Source organism: Manacus vitellinus, unplaced genomic scaffold, assembly GCF_001715985.3.
Source record: "Manacus vitellinus isolate BGI_N305 unplaced genomic scaffold, ASM171598v3 scaffold_5_pilon, whole genome shotgun sequence".
In the NCBI taxonomy this organism is placed as follows: domain Eukaryota; kingdom Metazoa; phylum Chordata; class Aves; order Passeriformes; family Pipridae; genus Manacus; species Manacus vitellinus.
The window spans coordinates 42,716,002-42,733,292 of NW_021940682.1; the positions used below are offsets into that span (position 1 = coordinate 42,716,002).

General features: G+C 38.8%; 1 protein-coding gene across 1 annotated transcript in view; it reads left to right on the top strand.

Annotated features, from left to right (window-relative positions):
• The first annotated feature begins 726 nt into the window (after nt 1–726).
• The window catches only part of MET (MET proto-oncogene, receptor tyrosine kinase), a 75,802-nt gene continuing 59,237 nt past the window's right edge, over nt 727–17,291 (top strand). Inside the window, exons 1-3 of the mRNA XM_018080747.1 lie at nt 727–743; nt 3,828–5,042; nt 16,847–17,038. Of these exons, the coding sequence (XP_017936236.1) occupies nt 732–743; nt 3,828–5,042; nt 16,847–17,038 (1,419 nt within the window). The 5' untranslated portion in view covers nt 727–731. The remainder of the gene's footprint in view (nt 744–3,827; nt 5,043–16,846; nt 17,039–17,291) is intronic.

Consider the following 17,291-nt stretch of genomic DNA (forward strand, 5'->3'; position numbering starts at 1 on the left):
CTTGAGGTTGCCAGTCACACTAATATGACACATCGTTACCAGCCACTTGCAATGGTTAACCAAAATCCATTTTCTCATCCCAAAATCCATATTCTCATCAGTTATACTGGCTACTGTCTGCTGAGGGATGGAAAAATGAGCACATCATGACACTGGCTTTGAAAATATCTCTTACAAAAGGATATAATCCATCCTTCTTACAAAGGAATAATCCATCCACAGCTATTGCTCACTGATAGTTATCGCAGGCTAAAGCTTACAAGTCTTCTGTAGACACATGAAAGACACACTAACACACAAGTCATGGGAAGGTCACAAAAGATTGAACAGCATCCATCATTCAAACCAAGTAGAGAAACAAAGGGATTACTTGTTTTCCTTCTGTAAATGATAGACAGCAGCTAGTTCTTTGATCTGTACTCAAAAGGTGTATCTATAGCCTAAGTATTTTGCTTTTAATTCAGCAAAAATCTTTTAGTGTTTAAGTTCAGCTGAAATTACATTTGAGTGTGTGCTAAGGAGAATTGGGGTTGTTGGACCTTTGAAGAGAGGTGAGACTGAATTTTTAATTCTCCTAAGTTTCCCTGTTTCTTTAGGGTGTATTCAAGTGAACCATGTTTGTAGTGACCTGGTCTGGATGTTACAAAAGAGCAGCTCTGTGCTAGAGGTTGCAGTGTTGGAATAGAGAAAGACCCTGGGTCAAATGCAGATGAAAAGAGGCACCAAACATCATGGGAGGCTCGGTAAGGAGCAGCAGAGTTTATATGATATGAGGACTGTGAAATACATTGTACTGTTCACATAACTCCTGTGTTCTCCCTAAGCTTTAAATGTCTCACAGTGGATTTTAGGTACCTTGAGGAAAGAGTCACAGTATGCTGGTGACATGCACTGTGGGGAACATCTTCCTTAGAGCTGCCCATAAATCTGAACCTGAGCTTCCCATATGTGGGAATCAGCAAATTTCTGCCTGAGAGGTTGCTTGAAAAAGCATACAAAGGAAAGCACTGTGATGAGGCTCAAATATGAGAGCAAAGATGACTTGGTTTTCATTTTTTGCTCGTATTTTCCTTCTTGTAGTGGTGAAATACAGTACCTGTTATTTGTGGCATCCTTTACATTACACTGAATCCCACCCTTGCTGTTATTGTTAAGTTTTCGGTTCCAATTGCACTTGCTAAAGGAGTCTAAGGAAGAATTTTCGGTCTCCAAAGCACAGATTGAAACCAGTGCTGTTTCACCAAGTATAGCCAGAGTAGCCTATCTAAGGATCTGGCCTCACATCCCAAGATGTGGTTTGAGGGAAAGAATAAGTCAGATAGTATTTATGGCTCTAAATACCTCTGCAGTGCACACTGGTACTTACTGTTGGACAGCTATAGATCCTCTTTTTCAGATACTGGAAGAATGGGGATGATTGTAAACTGAAAACTGAGGGGCTTAGTGGGTGGGAAATCTATTTCACAACATTAAAACAAGAACATAGCAGGGAATATACTGCAACAAATTGATGCCTGTCGAGTATCCTTGCATCTTTTTTCATGTGTTGATGGTCAGTCAGCCTCGTCTAATTCTTGTCCCACCCATTGTTTTCTCTCTCCACTGCAGGGCCACCTCTGTTATGTCATTTTAAACTTGTTGCAATAAACAGTATACCTGCCTCTGTGTTGTGTCAGAAATAGAGCATTTTTGGAATTTTCTGCTTAATCTAGTATTTGTCAGAACATGTTGACTCGTCAGAAGTGAATCTGCAGGAATGTATCAGTTTTAGCAGTTTCTTGAGTGGAAGTGCTGGTTGAAAAGAGGCAGACAGACCACATGCCCACTCCTCCCAGTGCTGGGACCTTCACTTCACACTGGCCAGGCAGGAGAGGAACCCAGTTGTTCTTGGATTGAGTGTGACTTTTGGGTGTTTCACACAAAGTTTGAAAGCTCTTGGTTTCATCCCAGCACAGAGCAGGAAAAATTCCGTAATAGCAAGGTGTTACAGGGAATGAGAAAATTGTTTCCTGCCCCATACAATATAGAAGTCAGTACTCTGTGTACTGGGACTATTTTTGAGTTATAGCAATATACCTGCTCTTTTTTTTTTCTTTTAAGTGTTAATCCATGATAGATTTGTTTCCAGGATTCTGTTATCAGGAATTAGTACCAGAAAAATGTTACTGATTTGAAAGAAGATTTTTATTCTCAATACTAAAAGTGTGACTTGTTCTTACCAGCTAATTCTTGCAAATAGCCTGTGTTTCTGATTTTTATCCCCAACTATCAGTCATAATTCTTATCAAATAACAGTTAGGAAGACCTTTTTTTTTCCCAAAACCTATTATTTTGTGTAATTAAGGAGGTAAACCACAGAAAGAATTCAGTGGATGCTGAAATAAAATGTCACAAGAAATGCAGGAGAATTATTGATGGATTGTTTTACCCAAACTGGTGAAAACACTGAATTTATAAACAGCTGAAACAGCTCTGGTCTATAGTCATCTTTTCATTTTGCTTAAAGTCCTAATGAAATAAAAAGTCCATACAGATTCCTATTATTAGTTTGTAATTTTCAAGGTCATCTATTTTAAATTCTTTCAGTGGTCACAAGCATTTCTTGATTAGCAACACTTGCCTAACTATAGTCAAACTAGAAGGATTTTCCCAAAGTATGTGATCATATTGCTGTTAGAATGCATAATTGTTTTCTCCTTGAAGAAGCTAAATTTGGCTTAACAACTGTGTCATGACGTTAACAGAAAACGTCTGGTGTGACAGGGCATAATGTGGATACTGCGCTGAAACGCTCATAACCACAGTTCATTTAATTGATCTTTCGAGAGGGTGAAATATCACACTAGTCATCTGCCTTTGGTTCTTCAAGCCACATCAAACAATTGTATGGAGATGTAAAAAAAAAGAGAAGCAATAGGTTGTTTGATTTCATCAGTTAATGGCCGTAGGTCATTTGATAGCCCTTTGTTTAGAACACAGTGATCGGCTGTATCTTGTAAAGGTTCACCAGAGTGACTTACTGCTGTGGTACAGGGCCTAAAATAAAGCTTGCACATGCCAGGCACCACATGATGCATAAAGTATTCTAATAATATATTACAAAGCCTTGTCAACACTAGTGAGAATGAGTATTCCAAGAAGTAGAACTGGCTGAAAAAAAACATTCTTTTTTCCAAACTGGGCCTTTATGAAAGACAGTGATTTGGGGAGCTGGAGGGAGAGAGAGAGGAGTTTCTTCCTTTGGTCTAATGGAGAGAAGTCTCTTTCTTGGTTAATCAGAAATGTCAATAGACGTTTTAAATATCCATGTTATTTCATGTCTTTTCTATTTCTTACATTTGAGCTTAGCTGTGCCAGCTTTCTCAGCTCAGCCCCTTGAGAACTTGACAAATGTCTTATATCCACACACTGAAGGGCTCCAATTGCTTTGTGTACTTTGTGACCTGAGCGTCCTGGGCAGTTTTGCTTTTAGCTATGTGTACACCATCCTGTTTTAAACTGTATCAGTCAGCTGATTTAATGCCTATGTGGAAGTAGTCATCTCTCTTTTGCTGCTCTACAACATGCCAAATGGTCTCGAGAAATTCATCGTAAGAAAACCCTTCTGTGAATTGTTCTAAAAGCAGTGAAATGGGTACCCACGAAGAACAGTAATCATAGCAGTTTCTAGCACAACTCTTATGACACTAAGCAAAATTATGACCACTTCTTAAACTGAAATACATCAGCTACTATATGCAGCCTAGAAATGGATTTCTGTTGATTAATAAACTGATGTTTTAGTATATGAAATATAAACACTATTTCCTTTAAATATATTTTGACAGATTAAATCTCTGACAATGAAGCCCTTTACTGCATATCCTTCTGGGTTTATCGTATTCCTGTTTACCTTGCTGCAGAGGAGCCATGGACAATGCAAAGAAGCAGCTAAAAAATCAGAGATGAATTTCAGTGTAAAATATGATCTTCCTAACTTCATCGCAGAAACACCAATTCAGAATGTAGTTTTATACAAGCATCATGTTTATGTTGGAGCAGTCAACAAGATTTATGTACTAAATGAAACTCTCCAGAACATTTCTGTGTACAAGACTGGGCCTGTTTTGGAGAACCCTGACTGTGTGCCATGTGAAGACTGCAGAGATAAAGCCAATTTATCTAACAGCGTATGGAAGGATAATGTCAACATGGCACTGCTCTTAGAAACTTATTATGATGATCAGCTCATCAGCTGTGGTAGCGTGTCCGGAGGCATCTGCCACCGTCACATCATTCACCCTGACAACCCTGCTGACATTGAAAGCGAGGTGCACTGCATGTACTCACCTCGGGTGGATGGAGAAGCAGATAATTGTCCTGACTGTGTTGTAAGCCCTTTAGGAACCAAAGTTTTGGTGACCGAAAAGGACAGGTTTGTCAACTTCTTTGTTGGAAATACTGTGACATCTACATTTCAACCTCCCTATGTGCTGCATTCTATATCAGTTAGAAGGTTAAAAGAAACACAGGATGGTTTTGAATTTCTCACAGATCAGTCTTATATAGATATCCTTCCTCAGTTTCGTGACTCGTATCCCATTAGGTACGTCCATGCCTTTGAAAATGATCACTTTGTGTATTTTCTGACTGTACAGAGAGAAACTCTTGACTCACAAGCTTTTCACACTAGAATTATCCGCTTCTGCACTTTAGACTCAGAGATGCGTTCTTACATGGAAATGCCTCTTGAGTGCATTTTTACTGAAAAGCGAAGAAAGAGGTCCATCCGAAAGGAGGTATTCAACATTTTGCAAGCTGCCTATGTAAGCAAGCCTGGTGCAGCTTTAGCCCACGAAATGGGCCTTGGGTTGAACGATGATATTCTCTATGGTGTTTTTGCACAAAGCAAACCAGACTCTTCTGAACCAACCAAGAGATCTGCTGTCTGCGCTGTCTCTGTGCGAACCATCAATGAGTTCTTCAACAAGATTGTTGACAAGCAGAACATGAAATGTCTCCATCACTTTTACGGGAAGGAGAGCAAATACTGCTTGAACAGGGTAAGTGATAATTGATTTGCTATATTTTGGAACTTTTGTTCTCTCTTGGCCTACTCTGTTGCCAGGTATCCCTCCTTTCAGTTTCAGTTACAAAATCTAAGTTCCTGATTATTTCAGGTTACTTAGCATTGCTGATGATTCATCTCTATAAGGATTAGTTCCTGCAAATTGAGTATGAAAATCACTGAGGTCTTTATGGTGCAAAAAATGTAGTAGTGGGACTGGGGGAAAAATCTTTTTTTTTCTTATTTTTTTAGTTTGTAAGTTTTTTTCCTTGGGAAACTGTGATGCAGATAAATGGAACATTTAGGTGGTTATTTTCATATTTCAAAAAGGTGTTCATAAACATTCATATCCATGTGCACTGAGGAGTCCCTGAGAATATCACTCATATTTAAAACTATGTTAATGCTGAATCACTGCCCTCCTCAGAAAAAAATGAGAGATCATTTGAAACATGCTACGAAGAGCTAGACTGTAATATGGTTACTCATACTTGGTACAGAAATGGTCCAATTGACATCAGTTTTCTTCATGAAAGAGGTGTCTATGAGAAGTGTATCTGAACGAAGGTACAGGTGGTCTCAGGTGGGAGGGTTGCCTTTCTGTACACTGAGTTCAAGTGATTGCTCCTCTCCATACATCTGAAATACTGTGAGCAGAGGAAACACAGAAATTATCCCTTTCCCTTCTGGCCAGTGTTTGTGCTGGTTTCAGCTCTTGAAAAAGGAATACCTAATCTGGGAATCAGGTACTTTTAACAATTACTTTGGGGCATGAAACATTAGAACTTTAAATCACCTGCTTATGCAACAGGCCCTTAAATATCCTCTGTGGGGAACTTTCTTTTCTCAAATACAAGAAATTTGGAGCTCAGAGGTGGCATGCTGTCCTCTAACAGAGGGCAGGGCCAGAGTCTCTGTGGTGGGGCTCTGCTCAGCCAAGATGAGGCCTGTGTTAGGACAGAACAGTGGCTCCACCTGCATTTGGAGATGGATGGGATCTGTCATGTCCCATTGTTGGGATAGCTCAGAGTGAGGGTGGAAGCCACAGGCCTTCTTAATCCCAAGTACCACCAGAGTCCTCCTCAGGACAGCTGCCCAGCACAGGGCAACCAAACACATGCCCTGGTTGGAGATGGGAGTCTCTTTCATCAAAGAGAAGGGCTGCTTCTCACTGCCAGGAGTGAGGCAGGGCCGTCTGGGGAGAAGCACCTATTACAGAGATGCTGTGGCTTCTCACCAGTAGCAGGAATGTGCTCAGAGGAGGGGTCTGACCCAGACTGAGCATAACCACAACAACCTTGGCATTTGGGAGACATCTGCTTATGGCAAACTCCAGGTATTCAACACAGATGTAGGCATTGCCAGCGGATGCTGATACAGCAACTCCAACAGACATAGCATTTAATTACCTTTATTTGGGGGAGAACAGGCAATTTCCAGGAACTAGAAACAAGTTAGCAAGCATTCAGCACGGTAACTTCTTATCTTTTTTCACTGTGTTATTGCTGTCCTAATTTTTCATTTCAGGTATTAATATCCCTTTTTCTTTCATATTTCAGTTCGTTTATAACAAGGAGCGTTGTTCTTCTCTGAAAGCACTTTTTTCTATATTCACGGGGTATATGATTTGTGAGTGACTGTCTTTAAAGCTCATGGCCTTTAGCTTATCTCATTCTGTACTTGCCTATACATCCATTTCATAAGGTGATCTTTTCATGGAGAAGTATACCATTAAAATATTGACAGAATAATTCGCCACTTTTCACATGCTGGGAAGTACTTTTGTGTTTCAAAAGCTTTTCCAGAGTCTGCTGCTGCTTTGCATATCAAAACTGAATGTATTATACTGCTGACATGTTTATTATAGTTGCCCGTTTTCAAGAAATGTCATCAGAGCTCTGATTTCTGGTACGTTAAATTGATAAAGGGAGAAAATGTTTCTGTGATTTCTTGTGGTTCTTTTAAATGGCATAAAGGCAGTCAGAAATTTTTATCCTGATTATTTACTTAACACAGAAATATCAAGACTGTCAAGCTTTGCCATTCCATTTCCTTTCATTTATTCCAGAGGACTCATTAAGGATCCAATAAAAAGTATCCTGTGAGGTTTTTCGGGTTTCAACTGGCCAAAAAGATTGGCAAGAATTTGCCAAGCATCCTTTATACTCCTGTTTTTCTCTAGTGTGTAAAGTAGACATGCAGGGTTGGAATGTGAAGGAAGGGAAGGAGCAGGCAGAAGGAAAGCACATAATTTCTTATGCTTTGTCTCAGGAATGTCAAATCTGATCTTCCATGATCTTGCTGAAGATAAAATAATAATTAAAAAAAGTCTCCAACCCCTCAACTCTTCTTAGGCCCTTCTTTGTACATTGAGGAAACGTAGATGAGGGCATAAACCATTTTTCTCCTTTTTGTAAGTCACCTTCAACTTAAAGAAAGCTTTTATTATCTGTGAGTTTGTCACAGTTTATTTTGGCAAAATTCAAAACTTGCTTTTTGTAATGTAGCCAAGATGACCTTTCTCTTTGATGTTGAAAGAATAACCACAGACCATTGATGCAAGTGAAAGGCACTGACCACTGTGAGATTAAGTCATAGGACAGTGAAAATAGTCCAGCAGTGAATATGGTATACCACTAACTTCAACATTAAAAAGAAAAATGAACCTTTAGCACCATTTGCAAGAAAGTGCTCTCTGATAATTTACAGTTAGAGTCTGATTGATGAAGGCCATTTCATGTTATCAAAAAAAGTCCCACAAGACAACTGTACATAATTTTGTTGTACTTTGGGTAGTCCATCTTTTTAAGTGGCTGTCCCTCAGGACTGTTTAATCTGAGGCTTCTAAAGGTAGAATTAGACCAATATAAACCTAAATAATATATCCAAAACACTTCCTCGACTCATTTTTCTTATATTTAATGCAAACGCCCCCCCTCCCGAAAAACCCAACTCATCTTGATGTGGTTGATAAATTGGATAGGTTTTAGCTTTGTTTTCTAAAGGAATTAAGTTTCTGTTGTGCTACTGTAGGCCTGTCTTTCTTTTAGTTATCCTAACAGCCTCAGCAATAAGAAATCCTAAAGATGTGAGTTCAAGTGTGAATCCCGAGACAGATCCAATATATGCTCAGGCTGTGGAAACTGGTGAAGTTTAAGGAGCCCCTTTATAAACATCAGAAGGACTCACAGGGATTAAGGAAGGTATTGCTCACCCATGGGAAAAGTCTCCATCAGAGCTTAGTTGGACAGCAAAGTCAACCAACCACAAGATAAAAATCTAGGCACAACTGTACTTCACTTACTCTAGTGCTCAGGAAAACTTCATAAAATGAAAATAAAACGTTTCCAGTTGTATTTTAAGTGTAATACATATGAAGCAAAAACCTGGGCTCACTGAAGTCTGTTAGGGAAAGTGAATCTTATGAAGCATCTGACTGATGTCAGATGTACTTCAGCAGAGCTGTGACCAGTTAGTACTGCCTAATAATTTCCTTCAGTGAAGAGCTGTCTGACACTTAAATGACAGCAAGGTGGAAACAGAATTGGCTTTGAATTAAAAGAAAAACTGGGAGTTATAGTAAAGTAGTTTTAGTGCTTGAGTCAGGACAAAGAGATCTGAGAGGTAGCTGCTGTGGAGGGTTTTGAGTCACTGTTCAGGAATCTCCTCACCCACAACAAGGAGAAAACGGGGTGTAGTCTTTAGGCAGAATTACTTTGGTCACAGTTAGTCACTATCAGCCCCAGTGTGGTACTCCTCAGAGCAGAAGTGTGTTTAGATGAGGAGACAAGTGCTGCTTACTTCATTTGCAGACACAGTCCAGTAGTGTGCACCTTTGTCATGGATTAAATGTGATTTTTCAAGTGAGGAAGATGGGTTGATTTTAGCCTTGACAATCTCAACTATGTGAAAGGAAAACAGAAGATCACCAAAACAAAAGATAAAGTGACAGTAAAATAAACACATGGTGATGCTTCTTTATTACCATTACACACATGATAGATGAGTAAAACTAGGTTATGCTTATATTGTAATGGAAGAAAATAATTGCTGCCTTCAATCAGGAAACCGCAAAGGCACTTATTGATCTGTCATTCTAAGGTTGTGTCTAGGAATATTTAATAAAATAAACAGAGACAAATAACTCTTTTGAGGCCCTGTAACTGTAATATCCTACACCATTTGGCTTAAAATTTTTGGCAGGTTTAAAAATAGCATCACATCTCTGATTAGAAAGGCTTGATGTGGTTTATTTAGATAATCTCACAGCCCGGAGATGTTTTTTTGAGTAGAATGTCACTGAATATTTTCCCTAAAAGTCAGGCACCAGAATCCTTCTGATTGGTTCAGTCATTTATTCGTCTGGAAATGCTGTATCAGATGGCATACAGTACTCTGCCTGGGCACAAAATCTGTTGCCATCCATACGCAAGCTCTTCTAAGGGGTTGTGACATCTCAGAAGAATAAATTAAGAGGGACTGAACGATGGGCAGTGTGAACTGACACCCTATAAAACGTGCTTAAACCCTGATAATAAGGTGATAAGCTGCATCTGCATTCCTGTTGTGCCCTTGCTGTCTGTCTGCCAAAAGTCCTGGCAGTACCCTGAGGGTCTCCACTGTGCCTGTACCAGGGGAGTGCAAGGCAGGGTGTGCTCACCAGCCAGCTCCCCTCCACTCTTGGGTACATGGCCACCTGCCCACCTGGCCATGGAAGACCTGGCTGGGGCAAGTAGCATCTCATAAGTGATTGCAGGAAGAGTCTCGACTCCAGTTGCGCTACATGTGAGACAGGCATGGGTAGAGGTACAGATATGAGTGTGTAGGGGGTATGGTGAGAGCATGGGCTTGGGTAAAGTTATCTCAGGCTGGACCAGATTCAGTAAACACTGAACTACAGAGGTAAGGGCTGTTCTGTCCCTAGGACTGGCCACAAGGTTATCATCACATGAGAGTTCTTGAGAAAAAGACAAGGCAAGGGAAAAGGCAGGGAGTTTCTTTGGAAAGTACCCCACCACCCCTGGTGGTAATACCTTTACTCTTCCAAGTCCCAGGAGCTACTGAGTTTGGAGGCCAACCTGTTAATTCCCAAGTGCTGCAAAAACTACAGTTTTCCTTCTACTTATGTCCTGTTAGGGATGTGTCTGTTTGCCTCCCAGTGCTGCTGTTTGGTGTTTTATCATCTTCTTGATGAAAGCTGGATTTCTCTGTGAAAAAGTGGTATCCATTAAACTACCATTTTCTGCAAAGGGCACAGCTTAATCAGCCAGAGTTACTAATAATGTTCCATTTCCAGACTTTTTAATCAAATTCTTCCACTGAAGGCAGGGTTCCCTATTGGTTATTAGTGTGGGAAAGTGACTCTGCTGCTTTTCTCTGGAATTTCACAGAAATCACTTCATGCAGAAAGTAATTTTATTTTGTTAAAATGGATGTCTGGTCATGTGTTTTTTAGGTCTTAGTTTCTGAAGGCCCTTAAATAACTCTAAAGACTAGAACTGGACAAAGAATAATTTTCTTATCCTATGTCACCTTGCAAATTTGAAAACTTTTGCTGTCGCGCAAGAGAGATGTCCAAAATGTATACTGGTAGGTATGTAACATTAAGGACACTCCCTAGAGATGTATAATATTCAGATTAAGCTGCTTTTCCTGAGTTCAGACCAAATTCTAAGACTCCTTTGCCCCAGATTGAGTTCCCATCTAGTCTGCCGATAGCTATTTTGCAATGAGACAGTGTCAACCCTTTCTGAAAGATCTGCTTGGATTTCTTTATGCACAATTTCACGTTCCAAAGAAAGGGAAGCTGACTGTGCAGTGCACTGCATGCAGATTTAAGTCCTGGATTCATCCCACCTGGCTTTGGTAGGTGGTTGACACATGAAAGTGAGCAAAGAATTTTCCTTGGGTTCTGCTGCCAGACAATGGAGAGACACATAAGTCCTGACAAAGCAGACATTTTTCCTTTCAGCTTGCTCAGCACCCACCTTACCTCAGCACTTTCCCTACTTACTCTACTTATTCTGAGTCAGGACCACATCTGGCCATCATTATTGCTCACTAAAGCAACAGTAGGTAATTATTATCCAGGAGAGAGTTGTGTTACTTAAACTTTCTAGATGACATGTGGGTTTCTGATCTCAGACAGCTTTTGCATCAGGGTGGAATTACTCCTTATTTCCAAACACACAAGTAAAGCCAAATTAAATCCCACAGTAAATTAAAAAAAAATACTGAGGAAGAAGATCCATGGCATGAATGGTTCAGAAAGCAAGTGTAAGTCATATTAAAATGTTACTTGCACTGTCTACAGGGTATGTGAAAACAAAAAAATACCAGAGGACTGATCTTGTAGGAAGTGATAGTAAGAGCTTCATTTTCTTAAGGCAGATATTACCCTGCTTTTATACAGAGCCTGTGGAAATCAGAGCAAATTGCATGATTTTCACCTAGTTTCTGGACTTCTTTCTGTCCCACACATCTCTTGCACCACTGTTTTGGCTAGACATGCAGTTGTTGTGCAATGCTATGTTGGAATAAGAGCCTCCACACTCAGCGTTATCTTTGGATAACGCTATTTCTATTTCTCCACAGCTTACATGTAACCAAGGACCTCTATGAAAAATGCACCTGATATACACTACAAGTGTACAACAAAACTGCTTTCATTAGCACAACATCTCCAATGCATTACTTTATTTCTTAAAAATATGTAATTAGTCAACACCTCTCCTTTGATAATCTGTATGCTGAGTTAAATGCTAAATTAATATAAGGGAAATCAGCAAAATACAAAGATTACTTAGGTCCATTTTATCTGCTGAATCAATAGGATTTACTTAGTGCTAATGCACTAACCAGATTATGAGAACTAATGCAGTACTGTTCAATGACAAAAGCAAATAACTCTTTGAATGATCTTGACAAAAGAACATGAAATCATCTTAATTTGTATTAACTAATTGCATTTAACATGGATGTTTTTTACCTATTACCTTAAGTGAAGCATCAGTACAGTAACTTCTTCCCCCATCTCATTTTAGCAGTGAAGTAGATCAGAGCAACCACTATTAAGAGTTAGTGGAATGATACTATGTAAAATTTTACATCAGTGGAGTTCTTTAAAAAAATATAGTCTCAGAAAGGGATTTACTTTCTCTGTATTTTATTAAAAAAAAAATCTTCAAATTGCTTTCAAATTAATGAGGAATATTGGGAAGAGGAGGAAGGAAGAAGAAGAAAACAATTCTTTGTTTAAAACAAAAAGAGGAAACAACTCTTCTAACTTTCAGAGTAAAGCTTCAGTGCCTCAGCACAAGTTCTTAGAAACAGAAAACCCAGTCTCCCGTCCCAGATGTGTTCACAGCACCTACACACCCTCAAGGTGTCGTTCACTGGTCAAGAAGAAATGAGAAGCATGGTGGATCTTCTTCTGTGGGAGTTGTTTACCATATGAATTGGTGTCCACTGGCAAAATTGAACCATTCAATATTATTTGTTTTTTCCTTCCCTAGGATCACAAGAATCATAATTACCATGATGATGATCAAGTCACTATCATCCTGGCTTAACTGAATTATTGGGGCCAGAATGCCATTCTTGTATTTCTCATGGAGAGAAGCAGTGAGCACATGTACTTCTCACCTGAAGAGAAATACTGCAAACTACTCAGAAAATTCAAGTGTATTACAGAACAGCAAAACTGTATTGGCTAAAAATACACAAGAATATTTAGAGAGGAAAATCTGATAAGGTTCTTCTGTGTTCCTCCTTCTTACTCTTCCTGTTCAGAGTCTGCTGGACCTGTAAATTCTTCACCATTATGTGTTTGATTCCAACAGGACCCAATCCTGAAACCTGTAGTTTTATTATTCATCTTAATTCACCAACTTCCACAACAGAAGGGATAAGTAACTTATACACTCTCTCAGGTTTTAATTGCCTTGGGAACCAATTTATGTAGCATCATCTATTCATTCACTCTACAGCAGTTTCTTTGAAAAAGGGGTTTTGCCACTTGCAGGTATCTGGATCCAGCTCATTTAGCAGTAGCTCATTTCCCCTTACTGTTATGTTGTAGAGATGATCTTAAGGGTCTTTTCCAACCTAAAGTATTTCTTGATTCTATGAAAGGAGAAACACTGTTACCACTTGTCAGTGCCCACTTCTCTTGAGGGAGACTCCCAGAATTCATAGCAGAAAACAAAAGTTAGTACTTATGATTTTGAATCCTGACAGCCAACAAGTTAAAAGCTTTCATATAAAGAAACCATCGGAGAATAAGACTTATGCATATTCCTACTTTCACTTGAATTGTTCTTCATAACTGTAGTATTTTATGATTGACACTAGGAAATATCACCTAGTTACTTTCAGACCATTTCTCCAATTTTTGAAATTAAATTTTATTTTTCATGATGTCCTACAAATGGCTCGCAAGACAGTATGAAATGTTCTGCAGTGATGAAGTCATTGATTTCCAGTTTATTCAAGACATGAATCATAACATCAAGGCTTTACATACAATAACACTTTCTAATTGAGCACTGCACTTAACTAAGAGGAGCAGGGTTTGGTCAGCTCTTAGAAGGATGAGCCTGGAGGAGTGTTTCTCCAATTTACAGTCACTGCAAATAACAGAAAAGCTCACAAAAACATCTTTGGATAAAATTTTGATCCCACACCCCCCCTTAGTGTGGTATTCAGACTAAAAACTAGACTTTGGAATCATTTTTCTGACACTGACCTAACTGGGTATTTTTCTGAGATTTTCATTAATGTCTGTAAGAATTCCTCTCCATTTTGCACCTTTGGCTCCAAGTGTGCAACTCTGTCTGAAATACTTTATGGTCACTGAATATGAAATATAAACCACTAGTTAATTGCAAAACTGTGACAGCTCCTGATAGCTCTGCTCAGCGATGTCTAGAGACTTTTTTGGCATATCCGTCTTCTGTGGACCAAATCAAGGGTAAATTCTGAAACACCTCAACTTCCCCATGAACAAATATGATAGTGTTAGTTATCTCCTACCCTTCTGGACACGGCTGTAAGGCAGGGCTTGCTCACACCTCATTGCATTCCAGCGGCACACCTGCACCAGCTTCACAAAGCCCTCACCATGAATCACACGCACAGTTGGCACCTCTTGTCCTACAAGAGGAGCAATATAGCTGAACCCAAGCACTTACCCATGCTCTAATCGTCCATTTCAATAGCTGTGTGATTTCTCACTAGAACTTGGCATAGTATCCAGGGTGCATCATCTGACATCAGTTATTTTTCCACATTGACAGCCAAATGGATAGTTATGTGTACTGAGAGGGAGGGTGAGAGGGTGGGAGGAAGGGAGAGAATCAGGCTTAAAAGTGTTAATTTAAAGCAGCTTCTTTGCCGATGTTTTCTCTGTTATCAATCTTCCTTTCATTTTCTAAGTAGCCTTTTAATCTCTTCAGTGCTGCTCGAAGATCAAAGCCTTCCTATTTCTTGAACAACTAATTGTACATTATGGTTAATCCATGAAGCACTGAGTTTTGTAAGAACCATATGTGTAACAATCTGCAGGTTCTTGAGCCGATACCAAAATTATGGCATCTCTGAGGAAGGCTGAGCTGACTTTATGGCTGAGCTGACTTTGAAGAAGCTAGGAATGGTGTCAGGGCAAGCAGGAAAATCTAACCACTTTTTTCAAAGCGCTTGAACGGGGTTTCAGGAGGCGGCATGATAGGATGTTTGAATTGTGCTGAAATGACTATGGAGGAGGAGGTAGATTAGCACAGGAACCTCTCTCCCGAAATTCATTTGCTTATAGAAAAAAAGGAGTTACAGGAAAAAGCAGAGATCCCAAGTTGGGGAGTGTAAAATCAGAAATCTGCCTTATTCCAAAAAAGCATGAAAACTGTACATCTTTCTGCACTTGAACTATTCATACTCATTGTATGAGTAATCTTTGTACAGATGTTTCAGAAATACTTTTAGCCTGGGTAGGACATAAGTGCAAAAGAATACAGCTTTTAGCTTGTTTGGTGGCCAAAGCAAAGAAAAGCTAGATTTGCCCACTGATGATTTAACCCAGTCGAATACTGGGTTAAAAACCACTTAAAGTGTTTTCAGTGTTCCTAGTTCAAAGTATTAGTTCAGTTTCTGCTGAATAAAGCACACTGTATATTAACAGTTAATAACAAGACTAATATAGCAAACCCTTTAGTATGTGGATAGTGCAACTGTTAAGTCACTGCTGTACCAGGTCTAATTTAGAAGCCCTCTTTCTGTATCATTAAGACACTGCACAGAGATTTCAATTGCTCATGTGTTCTTATGCAGGTTTTCGCCTAAACGATACAGTAAATTGGCAGGGCACCTTCAGAAAAGCTGGCACTAGCCCTGACTGCAATACCCAAGGATTATAGAAAACTTCACCCACCAGGGCTGTTGCTGCTCTCAGTTCAGAAACATCACAATTCAACAGCAAAGGACTGAGCTATTAGGTTGAACATTTTTTGATAGCATTTTCAATGCCTTGAAACTTGCCTTGGGTTTTATTCCAACAAGAAATTCTTTGTTCATTGCTTGCTTTCTTATAGTACTTTGAGGGAAAGACATCTAAATCTAGAAAACAAGACAAAAAATTTTACTCCGACATGCTCTTTAAGGGGATGATGCAAATCTGTTGAATTTAGTGGACTCTTGACTGTCTTGAAAAGGTTTCATTCAAGCTTTTTAATAGATTTTTTAAAACATGTTTGTGACAAAAACCAAATCAATTAAAAAAATAGGAAAAATGAAGTTCACTATTGATCTTAACAAAGGGAACCACCATAAGATCCTTTATAATCTTCCTACATGTTTATTCATAAAGTACGTCACAGTGGAAACATGCTAGATGACTTCCAAATTTAAACTGGTTAGAGATCCTTTGGGGGTTCCTGATTATTATCTGTATGATCTCACCAAAACAGATGATGTAGTATCAATAGTAATGAAATTATGAGTTAATAGATTACTACTGGATTGTCAGGAGGTTATATTCTTCTTGAGAGATAACTTAGAGTGTATTGTTCAAGAATTTTTCCAATGCAGATTAAAACCATGTAATCTCTATTCCCAAAATGAAAGAGAAAATCCTGCAAATGCAGCAGCTATTATAGTACACTCAAGACATATAGAGATCAGATGAAAAAGTGCATGAACTATAGATGATCAATACAACAGTCTGAGTAATTAAAAAAATCTGGCTTTCCCATAGTTTCATTTAAACATACAATCAGAAACATCTTTTTCCTGACTTATCTCCCTTTCCTTTCTCTGTCTTTTTCTCCACTTTAATGTCTTATCTCTGAAAAGGGTGGTGAAAATAGAATAGAAGAATATAGGAAATTGTTATTTTAATGCAAAAAGTTGCATTGTTTTTAGAGAATCTTTTTCTAGGAAACTTTTTCAGAAGCAAATGTGTCACTGGGCAGACTCTGCAGTACAAAAATTCTGAGACTCTTGGACAAGCAGTATTAAGGAAATCACTAAGAGAAAGGATACCTTGATATATGTGCTCAAAACGTTTAGTTAAATAAAGACCCAGTGTCTTATTCCAACAGAGATGATAAAAAATGTTAAAAGAAACATTCCCTTAAACATTAAGAAGTTGTTGCCTTCTTCATGGAACATCATAACTGATGAAGCAATTAAGTTTTAAACATTTAAAATCCTTTTGGTCAAATGCGTTTATGCTAAATGACTTCATTCTGAAAAAGATCTGTTATTACTCGTAAAGACAGTACTCATCTGTACTTCATTTTCAAACAGGCTTTTTCAAGAAATGCTTCATACTGCAGAGCACAAGATGATGAATATCGCTTAGAAGTTACGACTCCTCTGCAGAGGGTTGACTTGTTCATGGGCCAGTTCAACAGTGTCCTGCTGACTTCAATATCTGTCTTCACCAAACAGAACCTTACCATTGCTAATCTGGGAACTTCAGAGGGCCGCTTCATACAGGTAAATACTACTACAATAACTTCACAATAAAGAAAACATAGTGGAGTTTAGCAGGATGGTGAAAAGTGAGAAGCATTATTACCCCCAGTTTAACAGGGCATTAGCAAATTGAAATTACCAAATAAAATACAACTTCTGGAATATAAACAAGTACCTTAATGGAACATTCAACATTTTAAGTGTTTACCTGGATTTTGTGGTTTGAAGCAATGGTTGTGGAGCAAATTTTACCATGATCTCCACTTAGTCCAGT